General features: G+C 37.4%; 1 protein-coding gene across 1 annotated transcript in view; it reads right to left on the reverse strand.

Annotated features, from left to right (window-relative positions):
• col24a1 (collagen type XXIV alpha 1 chain) overlaps positions 1-18805 on the reverse strand; it is an 87227-nt gene that overhangs the window by 44033 nt on the left and 24389 nt on the right. The window contains exons 7-24 of the mRNA XM_030131762.1: positions 18514-18567; positions 17006-17050; positions 15536-15589; positions 15047-15091; positions 13693-13746; positions 13364-13408; positions 12545-12598; positions 11928-11972; positions 9911-9964; positions 9569-9613; positions 8807-8860; positions 8252-8305; positions 7324-7377; positions 6369-6422; positions 4809-4862; positions 3541-3585; positions 3268-3321; positions 1367-1411 (exon numbers count right to left, since the gene is read on the reverse strand). Of these exons, the coding sequence (XP_029987622.1) occupies positions 1367-1411; positions 3268-3321; positions 3541-3585; positions 4809-4862; positions 6369-6422; positions 7324-7377; positions 8252-8305; positions 8807-8860; positions 9569-9613; positions 9911-9964; positions 11928-11972; positions 12545-12598; positions 13364-13408; positions 13693-13746; positions 15047-15091; positions 15536-15589; positions 17006-17050; positions 18514-18567 (909 nt within the window). The remainder of the gene's footprint in view (positions 1-1366; positions 1412-3267; positions 3322-3540; positions 3586-4808; positions 4863-6368; positions 6423-7323; positions 7378-8251; positions 8306-8806; positions 8861-9568; positions 9614-9910; positions 9965-11927; positions 11973-12544; positions 12599-13363; positions 13409-13692; positions 13747-15046; positions 15092-15535; positions 15590-17005; positions 17051-18513; positions 18568-18805) is intronic.

Consider the following 18805-nt stretch of genomic DNA (forward strand, 5'->3'; position numbering starts at 1 on the left):
TAACCATTAAGTTCACAGTTAGAAATGACACACAGCACAACACTACCACATGTCAAACAAACTCACATACTGCAAGGAGCATAAATGTTCCTACACGTTATGTAAGTCTAACACATGAAAATCAAAGCACAGAGGTTGACATAGAACCTTTATTCCAAAGGACACCTGTGGTTGTCTCTAACAATTTGAGGTCTGAAACACATCTTTATAGTTTTGGACTAAAAGGTGACACTAATAGCACACTTAGCAGTTGATTTAATTGGCTAAAAGTCAGTACATTGTAAAGCACTCCTGTAAAATTTGACTTGAAACAGTTTATGGGAGGCCTTATGGTAATAGGTTACCCAAAGTCTCTTTGCATTGACCCAGTGTTAACCTGTGCTAGTCAGCAACAGACTTTCTTCAGTCTTACCAATGTAATTTATTTGGAAAGTGATGTAATGGCATTCATTAGAGCCTCCATATGTTTTAAAGTTTTTTACTCTCTGCATAGCCCCATAGCTCGTCTTTGCTTCAAAGGGTTTTCTACTCTGTAACTGCTTAATCCTTCTCATATGTGCACTGCAGCAGTCCAACAAGGCCTGCTTGGTTGCCTCCACTATGCACAGAATGCAAATATTAACATTAAGGGGCCCCCGGGAAGGAAGAACATACTTTGGATATTCAGAGCAGTTGTGTGCAGATCAGGATTTTACAAAGGGAAAACATGTCCCAACACTCCGCCAGACATGTAGGATAAAGGATTGTGTAAGACATAAAAAAGAATGAGATTTTGTTGTTATTTGGCTAATTTAAAAACAATCACAATACATATGGTTTGGGAAACTTGCAAAGCCGCTTGATGAATAAAAACAAACATATTTTTTTCCAAAAGTAATTAAAACACTGCCAACCTGCATCATACCTATCATTTTTGGGGAACAACAGTATCAAACACACTTTGGCACACTGAACCGTAAAGAAACATGCAACCCAAATGAGGTCACTTCCACAGAGGAAATACTGTATGACTGGTGTTCCCTCTGTTCTACTTGAGTCCTCTTCCAATTTTATGATGAAAACATTATTTGAAAGGTGGAGAGGATCCAATTTTCTCCCAGAATTAAAAGTGGGTCAGGGTAACACCAAAACATCACAAAGCATTTCTCTTTATATGTAAGGATTTTATTTACCACATGGTATATATTTAACTTTAAGCACACTGTACTATTAGGGCATCTAAGCCCAGGAACTGGCACTAATAAAAGTTACAGCTCAGCCTCCACAACACACTTACAGAGAGATTCAATGAAAAGCTACTAATCCACAGCAGGATGGCTCTTAATTAATGTCAGTCCTGTACATTACAAGTGTGAAAGCAACTCACTTGTGGTCCAATTTTTCCAACATTTCCCATGTCTCCTTTCTCTCCCTGCAAGCAGAAAACATCAAACAGTGTGCTGGTTAGCTTCCTGTAATTACAGAGATTTCTGCCGCCATCCTGCCTTGCTACCGGCACAGGAATTAGATAATAAATTAGAAAAAAGCTGTTAAACAGAACAGATATACAGTAACCTTATGGCATGGGACTGCAAACATTTGTTGCTTCTTACTTATTAAGCCTAAATGTAACAACACAGAATGATGGGAACTGATGTTTATATCTAAAGATCTATAACATCATCTAATCATTGCAGCAGATTTGTAGTAGGTTCAAAAGAAAGGAAACCAAAGTTAGAAAACAAGCAATGAGACTATTTTTGTGTCCTAAACAGGAATGTCAAAATATGAATGAGGCATTTAACCAATAGTAAATATATGATATATGATGTTATGCATGTCCTCTCCAGCACGTACATTATGCAGTCTGTGATATGATTCACTGATTTGCACCAGATCACCATCATTAAGTGCATACTGTATACAATTCTTCATGTAATCAAGATGTATTGTCTCTAATGTCTTTGTATCAGTAAAATCAGGTTTATTGGTATATACTATATACAGTCGCAGCATAAAATTATTAGACCATCAAAAGTCATCAAAAACAATGGTTATGCAATCAAGTACTAACTCCTGTGCGTATCATGTGACTAAAACAGACAGAAAAGAAAACAAGGAATATCGAAAAGCACTATTTTGGCAGTACAATGTCATAGCTATTGATGTAAGAACTTGCGTGATTTTGGTTATTACCAAGAAAACATGGAAAATGGCTAGATATCAGCTCTGAAATTAAACTCTTATGAGCTTATTATTTGTTGTTATCATTATATTTGTCCAAACAAATGTACCTTTAATTGTACCAGGCATTAAAATGAACAAGAAATTGAAGAAAGCAAAGGTGGTCTAATAATTTTTCTGTGACTAATTATTGGTGGATTCAGTATCTCTTTATGTCTTAGAACATGACCAGGAATATTATATATATCGGTACACTAACCCTTGTTCTGTAAAACTGTTTTCTCAACCATGTGTCTCATCTCCACTGCTGTCAAGGGCCAATTTTCTCCGTCGGTTGTAGCAGGGTGTTGGACAATTATGAATAATGTTTAAGGCTTCAGCAGAGCCTAAGGTGTATAATTTATGTTTCCACAAGGACATGCACTAAGGCCTGTTTGTGTAAAGGCCAAGTTACTTAGAAGTCAAAACAAAACAGAGAGCGCAAAAAAAAAAAAGTCAAGTAAAAATTTAACTTTTTTAGTTATTTAATGATGCTGAGAAATACAACTGAGCTATCTGCTACTTGCTGAATGGGTCAATATCATGTTTTGGCGTCTTATCATATTAGGTTAATTACAATGTAGTAAACGCAACAATGGTGAATGCTATATCACACTGGTAGTCCTTAAATATAACTAATTTATTAGATCACTGGTAGACTCTTTGCCTAAATCATGGAGATGCACATCCCTAATGCCAGTCAAACCAATGTTTTCTATATTTTCTTTTGGCCATGTGCACTTTATTTGATAGTATAAAAGGAAATAGACAGGAGATGATGGAAAGAGAGAGAAACTGACATTCAGCAAAGGGTCCGAGTTGGAATCAAACCTGGGTTGGTGCAGTAAGTTACTGGCCTATTTGGTAAACAGTGCACTATGTGAGCCTATGGGACAACCCCAGTATTTTGTTTGTATTGGGAGTCATATTTCACCAACTGAACTACTTTTTTATCCCCATATGAAACTGATTTTTGCGTTCTAAAACCTTGCTCTGTAATTTGTATAAGTAAAAGTGTAAAACTATTTTCACACGGTAACAATAGCTGTAAAAAAGCTGTCTCACCATTAGGCCGTCAGGTCCAGGTTCTCCTATGTAGCCTTTTCTTCCAGGTCTTCCCTACAAAGGCAGGCCGAGACATGATCACACAAACAAAAACACACACACTATGATCAAAAGATGTTAAAGCTCCTCAAAATGTGTTTATCACATCTCAGCACAGCTGCCTCCTGACAAAACATCTAAGTGAACTGCATTATTCAAACCACCTGCAAAACCTCAGGAGTGAATGTGTATCCGTGTGTGTTTGTGTGTACGTGTGCATCTGGGAGTTCTTACAGTAGGGCCAGTAGTGCCAGGTGGGCCGAGTGGTCCTTCATCACCCTGCAGATAGATACACAATGCAAGTCGTCATACACACATTGACAAACATGCGTTAACACACAAACAAACTATCCCATACAGTATACACCAAGTTCAGAAGTGAAGTAAATACAGAGCCCCAAACAAGCTATCAGAAATACCAAACAACATGTACAAATGCACACAAAGCCCCATTCCATCTGCCTGACTTCTAACCCACAACTTCAGAGGTTAACACTGATCACCTGCCTTAACATCTACATAAAATGGAACAAATCAGCCCAGGAACATAAGATGCCCCCATCTCAAAAACATTTACATGAAATAAATTTTATGAACGTTTTATTTATGTATAAAACGGTGGAAAGTTGAGCGTAAAAACAAAGTCAATTTGTAGTTTCGTGTTTTTAATTTAATCAGGAGCTTCTCATTCTAACAATCATACATACAATGCGTGTATAAGGCTAAAGCATTTTTTCAGTAAAAATAATTCAGTACTTGTGTTTAAAGGAAAGTATGACTGTTTTAATAACTTTTTTTTAAGTAAAAACCCAGCATGCAACAAAATCAATTAAAAGTACAGAGATTATTAACAGAAAAAATATATACAGAAAAAATACTATAGACGAAAAACAAAGAACTGTTTTCTAATTCTACTTAATTTTGGTCTTTTAATGAAATACCAGTAGAAATGTTTTATTTGCACTAAAGTTGAGTTTTAAGTTACTACTTTTTCAAACAACCCTGTGTCAGTAACTCATGCTTTGACTCAACTGTTGTGACCCCACACCTCCAATGTACAGTATGTGTCTGAGGAGAGCACATTAGCTCTACAACTGTGAGTAGCTGCCAGATCAACGTTTTAACACAACAGAAAGGTGTAGCTGTGTGTGCATGTGTATTGTACACCTGCCAAAGGCTTCTGTTCCCTTTTTTCCACGCCTGGAAAAATTTCAACCTTGTTTTTAATATGCACCCAATGGTGAATCATGACTTCATCCAGTGGAACATGCCCCAAGAGACACTGAAGAGAAAAAACACTCCCTCTAGGATGTACACTGCAACTTTTTTATACATGACAACATACTAAATGTCCTCAGAGAACTGCTGTGTATATTAATCTTGCCTCCAACTACTGATCTAATGGAAATTGGTAGATGAGCCTTTCTTTCCACCTTCTTCTATCTTTTGAGAATATGAGAAAACTGTGCAGACACGTAAAGACAGGTCTCAAATCATCTCACCTGTGTTCCTTGTGGCCCAGGAGGCCCTTGCGGTCCTCTGGCACCTTGCATCCCCTAAAACACAGAAACATGAATTAAATATGTTAAATTAAACATAGTAACACAGTAGGTTGGAAATTAACATTTTGGTCTACCTGCCACTGTGACTGGTGAATTCTAACCTAATACCAGGCAGCTCATTTTTTACCAGACACTTTCTTGTTTTAACCGACAGCACGTAACTTCATGTGAACAGATGATGTACAGTATTCATGCCTGATTATGTAAGTAAAAAATAACGTGCTGCACACTTTTAATACCCCTCAGCCAAATATAGTGTAAGATTCTGTTGAAAGTTACTGCCCTAAAATTTAGATTAGATTGTCTTTGTGAAAAACTTATTACATACATATTTTTATTTGAAAGTACTCAGATATTATAACTGCACAAGGCCATTTGACCTTGAAAAAGTAAGTCAAGGTCACCTATTTTCAATAGGCTTCTGCTCCATGGCAAGATGCATCTACTGTATAAATTTGGTGCAGATATCTCAATGCATTCTTCATATAATGTGATTATGTCATTGAATGGACTGACAGGCAGACGACAAAATGGGTAAAAACTGACTTTACTTAAAGTAAATATTAACTCTTGAAGAAAACATTTACATTATCTTATTCATGATCTATATAAACCTTATTGCTGGATATACTGAGTCTGGGCTTGTGCTGATCGCTGATTATCTACTGTCTTTTCTACTGACACCTGTAATTTACATAACTATAGATTCAGATACAGATTTCATCACAGATATGTTTTAATTCATTTTCATGTATGACATGCAGTTTATACTGCAGCTTTACTGCGATACTGTATCTATGCTCTTCAATAAGTCCACCTACATTCCAAATTCAACATTTATTCAATAGCCAGAGTCAATCGACTGTTTTCATCTTGCTTTAATCCAGAGTGGTACCTAAATCTTGACTATGTGACTAGATAAATCTTTGAGTAATCTAGGCTCTCAAACATAATAAATGTTGTGTTTCACTCAAAGTTATAAAAAACACCCCTGAAACTGGCTGGACAGTAAGCAAAATACAAACAAACCAACATGCACTGAACGTATTTGGTGAAATCAGTCTTGGACAGAACACAATGATAGCTATTTACCTTTTCTGCAATTCATTCTCAAGTTTTTTTTTTTTCTCTTCTCATGAACACAAAGATAGTACTACAACATCTTCTCACTGAAGATGTAAATACTGACAGTGCTTTGACACGAGGGGGAGGCAGCACAATAACTCAAGGTGCTTCTCTATCCTTCTGAGTGCCCTTGTTAAAGTGTCAGAGTGTAACAACCATACTCATGGTGTAATAAGTGTTGTCAAATATCACAAATCGCTCTGTTACAACTGAAATATTTGCTACTCTTATGTACCTGCTATAGTGGCTTGTACTTCGAGGAAATTCAATGTTACTACTCAGAGTCATCTACATTTTGTGGATGGCAGGTGCTAGTTTTCTACCATAATAAATGTATATATATGCAAAGACAAGGAAATGATGACATTTTGGTACCTTTGGTCCAGGTGGTCCGTTCAGCCCTGGTATTCCTATGTCCCCAGGAAACCCCTTGTGAAAGCAGGAAGCAAGAGACTGATTTCACATCTCACTGAGTCACAAGACAAATTAAAGACAACACAAATACTGACTCCACACATCAGTCTGAGTCATTGAATCTTGGTTTACATTGCAGGAGGGGCATGATTATACTGTATTAAAAATGACAGGTATGAAGTCAGCCAATTAATAAGTTAATGTTACAGCAGCTTCAGTCTGAAAGTCACTGAAGGCATCTGATATAAATCTGCATCAGACAGAGGGGTGCAGACTTTGGGACATACAGAAGCGGGTTTACAGAAAACTGATTTAAAGACATTGATGGATCACTTCTGAGCTAACAGTACCTGAATACCTTCAGGCATGCCTGCCATGATATAATCTCTCATTTTGGAAAATGTTCCTACTAGCTGTGACCTGTGTGACCTATGGTCATTTTGTACCCTTCTAACAGACATACAGGTAACACTTAGTGAATACTAAAGTGAATAGTTTTCAATATTTTAAGATTAAAGTAAAATATTTTCATACTCATCAAACCATTCACCGTGCCCTTGTTTCTTATGGATGGGGGGATTACCATCATAGTTTTGCTTTTATTTGTTGTTGTACGTATTCAAATTTTATCAAACAAACTGACCCTTAAAATAATAGCTGTGGCCTGCTTGCTTTACCTCCTAATTTATTACAGCTATATGTTCCAATACTGGTGTTCCAAATGCTAATGAATAAATATCAAAACAGGCAGATTATGAATATCTGATCATCCTCACATATCAGGAAGCTCCTCAGAAACTTAAAACTGAACTACACCCACAGTTGATCAGCAGTGACACAGTGGTGCTAGAATGATACTTGTCCCAAGCAAAGTAAAGTCAATATACAACAAACAAGTGAATGTTTTCTGTCTTACCTCTGGTCCTGGAGGCCCCGGTGGTCCTTGTGCCCCTATCTCACCAACCTGACCCTGTTAATGAAAAGAACATATGAAACCTAGATGGGCACTTAGTAATGTGCAAACCTTAGCCAAATCTTTGTCAAACATGCTGTCTTGCAATTCCAAGATTCATTCTGCTTCAAAATGTAATGGGCTCATCCTTGCCCATGCCATTCCCATCTGTCCACTCTCATGAAAATCAGTAGTGTAATTTTTGCATAGTGCTATTTAGAGCTGTGGGTGAATCCATTACTTGCTTGCCAGTTGTAATAAAACACAGCTATGTTTACCCTTAACTGTTTCAATTTGTGATTTCTTTTTGAATTCCTACAGAACATCTGTATCAACATTTAGATCACTGGATTCAGATTTCTTTCATTCTCAAACATATGGACTTGCTTAAAAAGCATCCTTAAAGTAAGAAATTTACTTTTCAGCATTTCATCTTTGCTCTTAAACTAATTTTATTGAAGTTGACAAATTAACAAACTGCTGCAGACAGAAATGTATCCCTATTCTTCTATTCTTCTAACTTTAGTTCAGTACCTAGCAAATGAAATGAAGCTGATGTGTTGTAAGTGTGACTTAATTCCCCTCACTTTATGAGATAACTTTAATGGAGTCCAGATTCCATTGAGGAACACAGTGTTTATTGGGTCTGTCAATAAAACCTGTGCACAACCTGCATAAAGTGGTTCACACACACACACACGCACGCACGCACACGCACGCACACACACACACACCCACTAGTGATGGTGTAAACAGAAAAACGTTCTCATAATGTTAAAATTACACGGTCATAGACACACACCCCTGCAAATATCCAAATAAATACACCTAGTGTAGTATCTAGGCACGCATCTGTGCCTGCCCAGAGAAATACTCACAAATACAAACTTACCAGCGGACCTGGTTTTCCTCTTGGACCTGTAGGACCAGGCACACCAATGGCACCCTAAAAGACATACAAATAACTCAAAGTGGAATCACACACTTTCTTCTCTGTGCATGTGATTTTTTTCCCACCAACTTCCATATCATATTTGCAGTGTAATTCCAGATGTATATGTGTACATAATCTTAATTATTATAGTATAATTATAATAAATATGATTAATCTGATTAATGAAAAAGACTTTTACATGTGTTTAATACACATGCATCTTTGGTTTATGTAAATCCTTTGACTAATCTTTAAATAATTTAGCAAAAACATAAAAGATTAGATAACCGCAATGAATTTTTTTCCTTGGTTTAGCTTTAAGCAGAAATGCTAACTGCCAAATCAGGTCCAGACTGATTGGCTCGAGATAAAACCTTTTTTACAATCTTGTGTAAGTTACTGATAGTAATATTTTTACACCTGTAGAACGCTTTTTTTGACTGAATTTATCATCACATGTTTTTCTAACACAATGTAATTCAACTTTACCCATTATTGTGACAGGAGACGTACCTTATCCCCTTGGTACCCCATCTCTCCTGGTTCGCCTCTTTGGCCCACTTCACCCTGAATTTCACAGTATCATACAGAGATATAACAAGGCACAATCCTGCCACACTCATCATAATACCAGAACAGCTCAACACATACAATATATTATGTAGTAGAGGTTGGAAGTTTGCATGCACATTGATGATGTTTTCAAATATCTCATTTGAATATATATTCAGTGTTTGTTCACTTCATTTTATTTTGTCCGTGTGAAATTTCAGAAGAATAGAAAAGATAATTTTGTATTTCCATTTTTATTTATTTCTTATATTTTCTCAGGATCAACTGTTACACAAACACAATGAAAATATTTGGTTTGATTTAATCTAAATTATACTTATACTATTTAATTTCATTTTACTATTTTCTTAAAGACTTTGAAAGAGTTTTTCCAAGCTGTATGGAATTTTCTTTCAGCCCCAACTGAACATTACAATTAATGTACACTTTGGAAACTGAGTTAAGACACAATCAAAATTTGCTTCAAAATCAACTGACTACATAGAAAAGACACTGCACACCTGACTTGGAACGTCAATATTTAACAGTGCTGAGTTCTTCTGCCATACTTCACTTTCTACTATGATCTTCAGTTACAATTTGTTTCAGCTGCAGCATGGATGCTGTGATTCAACATGATACTGTAAAACATTCCATTATGGAAACTGGACTACTGACACATTACACACAGATACTCTGCAATAATATAAATATTTAGATCACCTTATCACCTTTCAATCCAGGCAGGCCGGTTCGTCCTGCTGGGCCCTGCCACAGAAAGGAAATGGCGAAGGAAAACAAAAGAAAAAAATAAGGAGACATAATTACTAAGAAAAAGATCAGGGTATGATGAAAGCATCAAAAGTTACAGCATTTATTCAAGGGAGACAAGACAGTTTCATGTACTTTCATATTTAAAGTGAGAAGCAGGCAATATACAGAACATTGTTTGGTTATTTCTTTGCCTTTGTGACAACCTGGTGATAATATCTTTATGATGTAGGACTATAAAATCATTATTTCCCAAAAATTTAGAGCACTTGCAGAAGTTGATGTCTAGCCTACCTGAGGTCCCACCAGACCAGCCAATCCTCGAGGTCCCTCAGGCCCAAGATCCCCCTGTGGAGAGAAAGAGATTCACAATGGAACTTACATATTACACACACTTACACACAGTTCCAATACTGGGCAAAGGTCATTGGCTCACACTGAATGGCATTCTTTAGAGGAAGTTTTTCAGATCTCTTCCATTATTTTGACATGGACACTATCAGCTGTTTCTGACTGAGAACATTCCAGGTTTTCACAACATAATTTAGCACTAAGCTGCTCTGGCACTGTAGCTACTCAATTGGTATCGGTCTAAGCACTGCCCTACTCACCACTGCCTCACCACAAAATCTAATTGACCAAGGCTAGATGGAAACAGCCAGAATGTGTGTGACTAAAAACCATTCCCTTTACAAACAGGAATAAGGCTATCTATATTGTGACTATAATTACCATGTCAGCAGTACTGACTTTGTGATGGAAATCTCCATGTGCAAGCACCATTCTGTACCATTCACATGCATATTGAATAAACACAGTAAATGAAACACAGGCTTTGGAACTAAGCACATTTTTTATACTGTGGAGTTTTGTTTTGTTTTTTTTAAAATAAGGAATCCAGGCATCTGCACTTTCAGGTTTTGTTTTCATTCTGAGATAGGAAGGCTTAAAGGAAAGGGAGTAGAAGTGAAGAGAGGCTTCTGTCAAAATTAGTTCCAAGGTAGGGGTGAAAACTGCTTCTGACTTAACCAATAAGCTGGAAAAAAGCAATGAATCCACATGAATGCTTACAAAATGTGTACAAAAGTGTGTTTCTTGGCTGAATGTGTCAGTAGTAAAGCTGACTTACAATCAGTAGCTTGGGTAGTAAAGCTGAATTACAACCAGTAGCCTAGGTAAAGGTTAAAGAAACTCCATCAATCCAGATGTGTCTACCACCACTCAGAGTAACCCTTCAAGCACCCCAATAAATCCCCTGTGGTATGAGGATAGCAAGCTGGAGTAAATGAAGCTTGTAATGATGGCAGAACAATTCTGTTTCATAAAGTTGTTTCTATTTGGTTGACATGAGCAAACGGATGTTACTATGACCTCTGTAAACTCAGACTTCTTACCCTCTGTAGATTAATCAGTATGATGACAACAGGCTCTATGGTTTTTCTCAGCACAGTGACAAGACAGTTTCTGAGGTGGTTATGGAGTTTACAGTCACTGAAGTTTAATAATGTCTCTGTAGTTAACAAGTAATTCCACAAAATGTCACTACGGTAAAACATTAACAGCCTTGGTCAAAGCCTGTATGGACTCTAGGTCTACAGAGCTGATCACTGTTCCTACAAGAACAGAAGACAAAAAGATCATCCTCTGACCAAAAAGACACTAAATGTCCGAACCATTACTGTATACAGACCCCTCATTACGCCCACAAGATTAAACTGTTATTAATATGCATGATTAAAGAGGAGCAGTTGACAAATTGTTCTACCAGTTCCTTTAGGCAACACACTATTGCAGGATTTAAGTAAAATCATTCATGACTGACACGTCATATATTTGTCTTGCTATAGACTAAACCACTCCACTGCTCATCTGAAACTTTCAGTGCAGTCACAGCCATAAATATAGTAGTGTTAAATCATGTAACACTGCTTTGGTTTGAAACACTGATCCATTTATGATAGATTTATTTGTGTCTTCGTGGAATGTTTATGTATTCCCATTAACAAAGCTCTGTTATAGACCTAACTATCCCTTAAATTGAACTAACAGTCATACTGTAGTTCAAATGCTATGATAAATCCAACACAGATATTGCTTGCAGCTAATAAATTAACATCCGCCAAAACCCCGGTTTAATCATAAAAAGAAACAAACTGAAAAAAAAAAAATAGACAAACAGCAATTTCAGACAGGGAAAGACTTCAGCAAGCATGCCAACCAGATGGATGACAGATCAACCGTTGTTTGTATTACATCATGGAAATGGAAATGGAATATATTATTGAAAAAAATCATAACAAATGATACTCACCCTCAGACCAGGAAAGCCGCCTATGCCAATTCCACCAACAGGGCCCTGTGAAACATCACAGCAACATCCTAAGTACACAGGACAGGACACTTACCGTACTGTACATTTCTTATTTCTGAGGCAACATTGGAAATGTGCAATGTAAGTGCTTTATATACTAACATCTGGGAGGATAAAACATCTGAACATGTTTGCATTAAAAGGATTATGCCTTGGCAGAAAAAAATGTTTGAGTAATGTTAGACTATGTGATCATATTCTTCGAGCATTTGCATGAGCTAGGTATTTTTGCTCCATTGATCAAGGTATACATCTTAGTGACCCCAGTGAGAAGAATTACATCTGTGCATGCACATAACAACATGTGATGTTTGTGTGTTAAAATATTTCAAAGGTCATCTAAGCAATAATTTCAAACATCCAAGGAAGAGCTGTGTAAAACACCTAATTTCCTTAGAACACACACAATGAGGACATTTGTTTGACTGGAATCGTCTACTGTACCTTTACTAGTTGCCTAAAATACAGAGACTAAAAGAAAAAGCAGAAAGAGAAAGGAAAAGGACAGAGCAGAGAAAGGTGAATTAGAAGGCACAGAAAACCAAAGAGCATCTCACCTCATTTCCATCAGGACCAGGAGGCCCTCTCTCCCCTACATCACCCATTACTCCCTGTGGGACACAAACATTAATATTTAACTTAAAAACATCAAGACACTTGTATCCAATTGTACTGTTAATTGGCAGTAGATGACTTTAGTCATGTATAAGACGCTATCTTCACAAATAGCATTAAACCTGTAATTACCTCAAGTTGTTGATCAATTTTAAACTCTGCATTACCATACTGTGAAAATAATTCTTATTTAATGAGGCGAGATTAAGCAGTGTATTAGCAAGCTTGTGGACCACAGGCTATGATCCAGTTAGCCAGACAGCGTGCAATGTTCCAGAAAACTCTTCAGATGAAATAGACACTGGGCTGCCTGCCCGCTTGGCAACTTCAACACAGAGAACCAAAGGCTTGTTTTAAAACATTAACTTTTCACAGCGTGAGAGCCCAACCTAGACATTCCAACTGTCAGTATCATAATCACTTAAACAAACTTGCTATTGCAGTGCCAAAAACAAAATATATACACTATCAAAAATGGCAATGTAATTCACCACATTTTGAACAATATTAAGTTGTCTCAAAAAGTTACTGCTCTTGTCTTACGTCTCTCTGCACTGTTTAACCAGTGGACATTCACAACAGATGCAGATCACAAATATATTTGTCTTTTTGATGTCTGGTTGGTGGCGTACTGGAGACATATGGATTTCTTTTTCCTCTGCTCTTCCTGTTCATTTTAGCCCCAAACCATACAACAGAATCAATCTCTGCCATCTTCTACAGACACTATATCGACAGATAACTCAGGTGTTTATCATAACCTGTCTTCCTTTCAGGCCAGGTTTTCCAGCAGGACCAGGAACACCCTAGAACAAACAAAAAAAAAAAAAAAAAAAAAAAGAATAAACAACACACAAATTAAATCACACTCCTGCAGAGTGAGCAATTACACTTGAATAAATGAAACTAATATTTCTGCCAAAAAACTTCTATTGAAGACTATAAGCATATTAAGTTGACCAAGAGCCGTAAACAGCAAGCATAATGCACGTATACTACAAAGAAGCAGAAAATAAATGGTGGTCTACTGTCTACCATTCTGATTTTAACGTGACAAAATTTGTGGTTAATATTGGCAAGCATCACTCACTTTCTCTCCTTCAAGCCCCGGAGGCCCAGCAACACCAGGAAGCCCAATGAAACCCTGGAAATAAGTCATAATTCATACTGAATATAAAGTTTATTGACTGGCACATAAAATCCACAAACCCCCCATAAAAAATAACAATGTATTAATCATACTGTGGGATATAACTTGCAGTGTTTTAGAAATTAAGCTTTTGTTCAAGGGCAAGTCTGCTCTAATATGTGTGTGTGTGTGTGTGTGTGTGTGTCTCTATTGGTGACATAGGCAGGTCAACTAAGTAAACTATACTCCAAACCTCCTGCTGTTGAGCTAATTGTAATGCTAACCAAAGGCCAAATCAATATGTGTATTTAATTATTCAGACAATGCCACTGCAACTGGCATTGATGGTATGTCAACAAATGGCTGAACCAAATGAAAACAGCAGCCACAGACCTGGACCTACAGATCGTGCATTATGAGTTAATGACTTACATATATAAATAACAGAATATGTTACAGCTGCTAAAGCCCCCTTCAAACACTCAGCCAAATCTTTATGATTTGTATAGTAAGCTAATATCTCCAAAGCAGTAACTCCAACATATGTGCAAAATGTAGAACGCCTTGAGCTCTAGGCTATTACATCATCACAACATACAACATATATTTTCTAGTTAAACTCTTAAACTCACTTGTTCTATTCCGTGCACATGTGGACATTAAAAAACTATTCTGAACTTTTACTCCCCGTATTTTCTTCTTTAATGCTGCTCTCCCTCGCATTCAAGGATTACTTTTAATTGTCATAGAATATAGTCGCATGTATGAGTGATTTTAGCAATGCTATCCCTTTCTTTGTTTTTCTCTCTTCCACACACACACACACACACACACATATACCTTATCAGTGCACTCTTTCAGTGCTCGCTTTCATCCTCCCTCTTTCACTCTGACATAGTAATCCCAGCTATCCACTTTCCAGGAGCTTCAACATTTCATCTAATTCTCTTTTCTCATTCACTCTATTAACACCCTACCCTCTGCCTTCATACTTTCTACTTCTGTGTGCCTTCCCCCTTTCGTCTTTCCTCTGTTCTCTTGTTTTTGGGGCATTCCTGTGTGTGAAGGAATGAACCATAGTAAGAGGAACCAGTTGGCCTTTTTAAAGGCAACCCAGAACCCAGACCAACCCCCACAAGCAGACTGCAGTTCTCTGTCAGGTAGTGTGTCAGAAATACAACTCAGATTCTGCACACTCTCTGGAATAAGGTTGAGGACCTAACACTGTCCTAATCCTTTCAGGAAATGAAGTATTCAGCTGAGTGCTGCTGAGGTAAAGATGCCAGAATGAGAGCAGTGTTTGAGTCATACTTACACGGACACCTTTAGGCCCTGGGTTACCTTCTGGCCCAGCTGAGCCCTGTGACAAAAGAAACACTTCTGTAAGGGTGACCTATTGTCACAGAATATAAGATGTTAGTGGTCATATTCTATGGTGAGGTAAACCTAACAGTAGTCTGACCAGTATCAGTTTACCAAGGTAAGAGAGACACATTGGGTATGAGTGGCAGACAGCTAAAAGAAAACACTGTGTGTAGCATTTGTAATGAAAATTTATAACTTTATTCAACCACTTTCTGGGCCACATAGTTTAAAAATCCCAGATCTGCACATGAAACATGTTTAATCATTTTCATTCATTAATGCATTGTAAAGTGCATTCCATTTTAAATTGTACCCATTTACGCTGTCTATACTGTTTACAGGTGGTAAAAAACATTTCCTCTTGGCAGGGGAAACAATAATCTAACAGGTCTGATGAAGGAATTGGATCAATTAATTTTTTTTGCATTTTTCACTGCACCTGCCTGCCAGGGTAACCTGCAGCTCCAGCTTCCCCAGGAGGTCCTGGTATGCCCTGCAGCAGAGACAGAGAGGGAGAGAAAGAATGAATGAACAAAGAATCAGGAGATTAGATGGATGGATAAGGTGAAAGAGGAGAAACACGGAGCTCTACCACCATTGCCAACTGAGGAATAAAACAAGCACTGTTCATTCCCTGCAACGTCCACCAAGATAGCCCTGTCTATTAACTGTATCCTTTTGCACCCTTGGGCTCCAGTAGAGGCTGCTCCATTACAATGAAAATTGCACCTTTTACGGTTTAAGACAGTGAGGACAAACTCCATCCTTTAAATAAAATTAAGGTGCAATGACCTATGATCTCTTTAACTCTATATTTTATAGAAATAATTGTAGTTCTATTAATGCCTTACAGCGTGATGGTGCTCATTAACTGTTTAATTTTAATGTGTTTAAGCCATTGGCCTTCCTATTATAAAATACAAACAACCAGCAAGGAATAAATGTAGGAAAAAGGAATTGTTGCCAAGAGTGAACAGCTGACATGACTGATTCAACAGGTTAGTGATTTACAAGGAAGCAGCTGTGTGTGTGTGTGTGTGTGTGTGTGTGTGTGTGTGTGTGTGTGTGTGTGTGTGTGTGTGCGCGTGTGCATGTGTTTGTGTGTGTGGGTGTGCGTGTGTGCGCACGCGCATCCCATTTGTAATAAGAATGAATGTGACACAAAATATTTGGGATAGCGTAGCTGCAGTATACAAAATGAGTTTCCAGGTTCAAGGTTTTTAACTTGAGTACATTATTTATGCCAATACAATGGCTCTAATAATATGACCTGTAATTCTTTTTCAACCTAACTGAAAAAAAAAAAAAAAATCAAACTTCACTGTTTAAATAGGAACTAAATATAGTGATCACATCTTTGACTCAAAGTGTTTATTGGGAACATTCAATACTTATATTTAAATTTTTGTCTTTTTGACTTTTAACCTTTGTAATACAAGGCCTTTAAGCCTTCTAAGCATTTTGATTTCATCAGTAGTTTAGAGAATACTAATTTTACCTTGTGAACATTAGTTTGAACAATTTCTTCTACGCTTGTTTCTTTTGATCAGTGACTTGTTCAACAATCTAAATAGAAGGTCTTTTAAAGCCTCCCATGCAAAAGCTATATCATTTTTGTCTGTCCCATGTGGAAGATTGTCATGTCTCCAAATGTCACCACCATGTGGAGCAAACGCACACACAGAAAGAATATATTTATTCAAACCAAAGAGAAACAACTGATGGATTTGATTATATGACACGTTTTTTTGTTCTGACTGGGCTATTGTTCTGATTATTATTGGACTATAAAGGTCCATGATGCAGATACTGATACTGAAACCGCTAAGCACAAGAAAAATAAGTAAAAGTAAGTACTCTTTCACTGACAGATGCATACACAATATGCACACTCATCATTGTCACTTACTTGCTCTCCTGGTGGCCCAAGTGGCCCTGGATAACCTTTAGGACCCTTAAAAATGAAACAAAACAAAAATATTCTAAGCACAATAATAAAAACACACACACACACATCACCTTTCTACACAACCAGTAACTAAGCCAATAGCTTACTTCTAACAATGAAATAAGTGACAATGTAAACTGTAAAAGTAAGGCTTTCTTAAATGTATCAGATTGTTAGATTTATTAGATTGTTGTCCTTACTCATCAATAAAGGATCATTTTTTTTATTTTTAGAACAACTTTTAAGGTCGAAGGGCAAGTTAATGACTTTTAGGTTGAGTTGCATGAAGACAAACAGTGAGTATCTGGTACGTTGTGACCGGTAGACATAACTGGGATTACCTTAAAGCATCTATTATGAAGTCATTCACATTAAAGGAGAAGATAAAAAAGTGATACTCTTCCTTGAAGAGAGGACAGAAAATTGTAACCCACAGTCAGTTTTGTATCACTGCCAAACCCCACATTTAGTAAAACAAGCACTTTGACTTTATAAACTAAACAAGATTTATTATTCAGTAAATCAGAGCTTTTCTTCTCTTAACCCTCTTTATTTTTCCTTTGACATAATAATCAACAACAGATGTTTACAGCTTAAAAACACAAGGTCAGGGCCAGGTCAGCATCTTTTTGGGGCAGAGAGAGACTATCTTGAATGGCACCATTGACTCTGTCGTGTGCGTCTGAAGTTGTGACACATGAACCTTCACAGTCAATAAAAGGCCCACTTGGGGGTGAAGAGCACCGGCCCCAAGCCAGTCATTTCCTCTGAAAATAGTTGAAGGGGCACAGTTTATGTCCTGGGCATATTAGGTTCAGCTACTGCAAACACTGGATGGCCTCCTGGGAAGCAAGGTGAAGGCCAGCTATGTGGAGACCAGCCTCAGAGCTTCAATAACAGACAATCTGGACAACTGTGAAGACATGCGTAGCAATCTGGGAAGCAGGGCAAGCTACTATTGAGATAGCGAGCCTGTTATATGTCAGAAGTCTACAAGTTCAGCTACAGCCATGCACTTTCTTTCATAAGAAACAGAACTTAAATTAAATTATTCTGTATTGTAGTATGCTTTCAGATGTGAGTAAGCATGTGTGAATATATGCAGACTGACACAGATGTACAGTCACAGACTGTCCTTGACTGACAGCTGAGGTCAGAAATTTCTCTACCTTCAGTATGACATCGCTGACCTGAGGTGGCAAGAGGTATTGTGCATATCATTTATCTCCGCACCCCGGAATTGGGTGCCTTTCCTCTCTCAGATGACCTTTGACATTAACGTCAAAGGTGCTGAAGCTGAAACTATTCAGTACTAGAGGCACTTCCAGAGCCAGCTCTGACTGAGAGGGAGGGGCGACAACACAAATGGTGATGTATGTGAAGAAAGGCAAATGCAAAGAGGCAGAGTACAAGATGATAGATAGTTTTGACAGACTTAAACACATATAGTTAAACACATTGAATCTTACCATTAAACCCGGAAATCCATCTGGACCAGGCAGCCCTGGTGGACCTTTGTTACCCTAAGTAAACACATATAAAAAAGACAGATACATTGTGGATGTCCATGAAGGAAATGTAGGCACTAGGACAGTTATTTGGAGAAAGAATATGAGTTCAGGCATCAACATTCATCTGTAGTGTTTCACAACTGCACATACTAGGGGGATATTTGCTCAAACCAAAATAAAATTCACTGCAAAACAATGCTTTATAATCTGAAAAATGTGGTAGCACAATTAATGATGAAAAATTAAATGA

This window comes from Sphaeramia orbicularis, chromosome 4, assembly GCF_902148855.1.
Source record: "Sphaeramia orbicularis chromosome 4, fSphaOr1.1, whole genome shotgun sequence".
NCBI classification, from domain to species: domain Eukaryota; kingdom Metazoa; phylum Chordata; class Actinopteri; order Kurtiformes; family Apogonidae; genus Sphaeramia; species Sphaeramia orbicularis.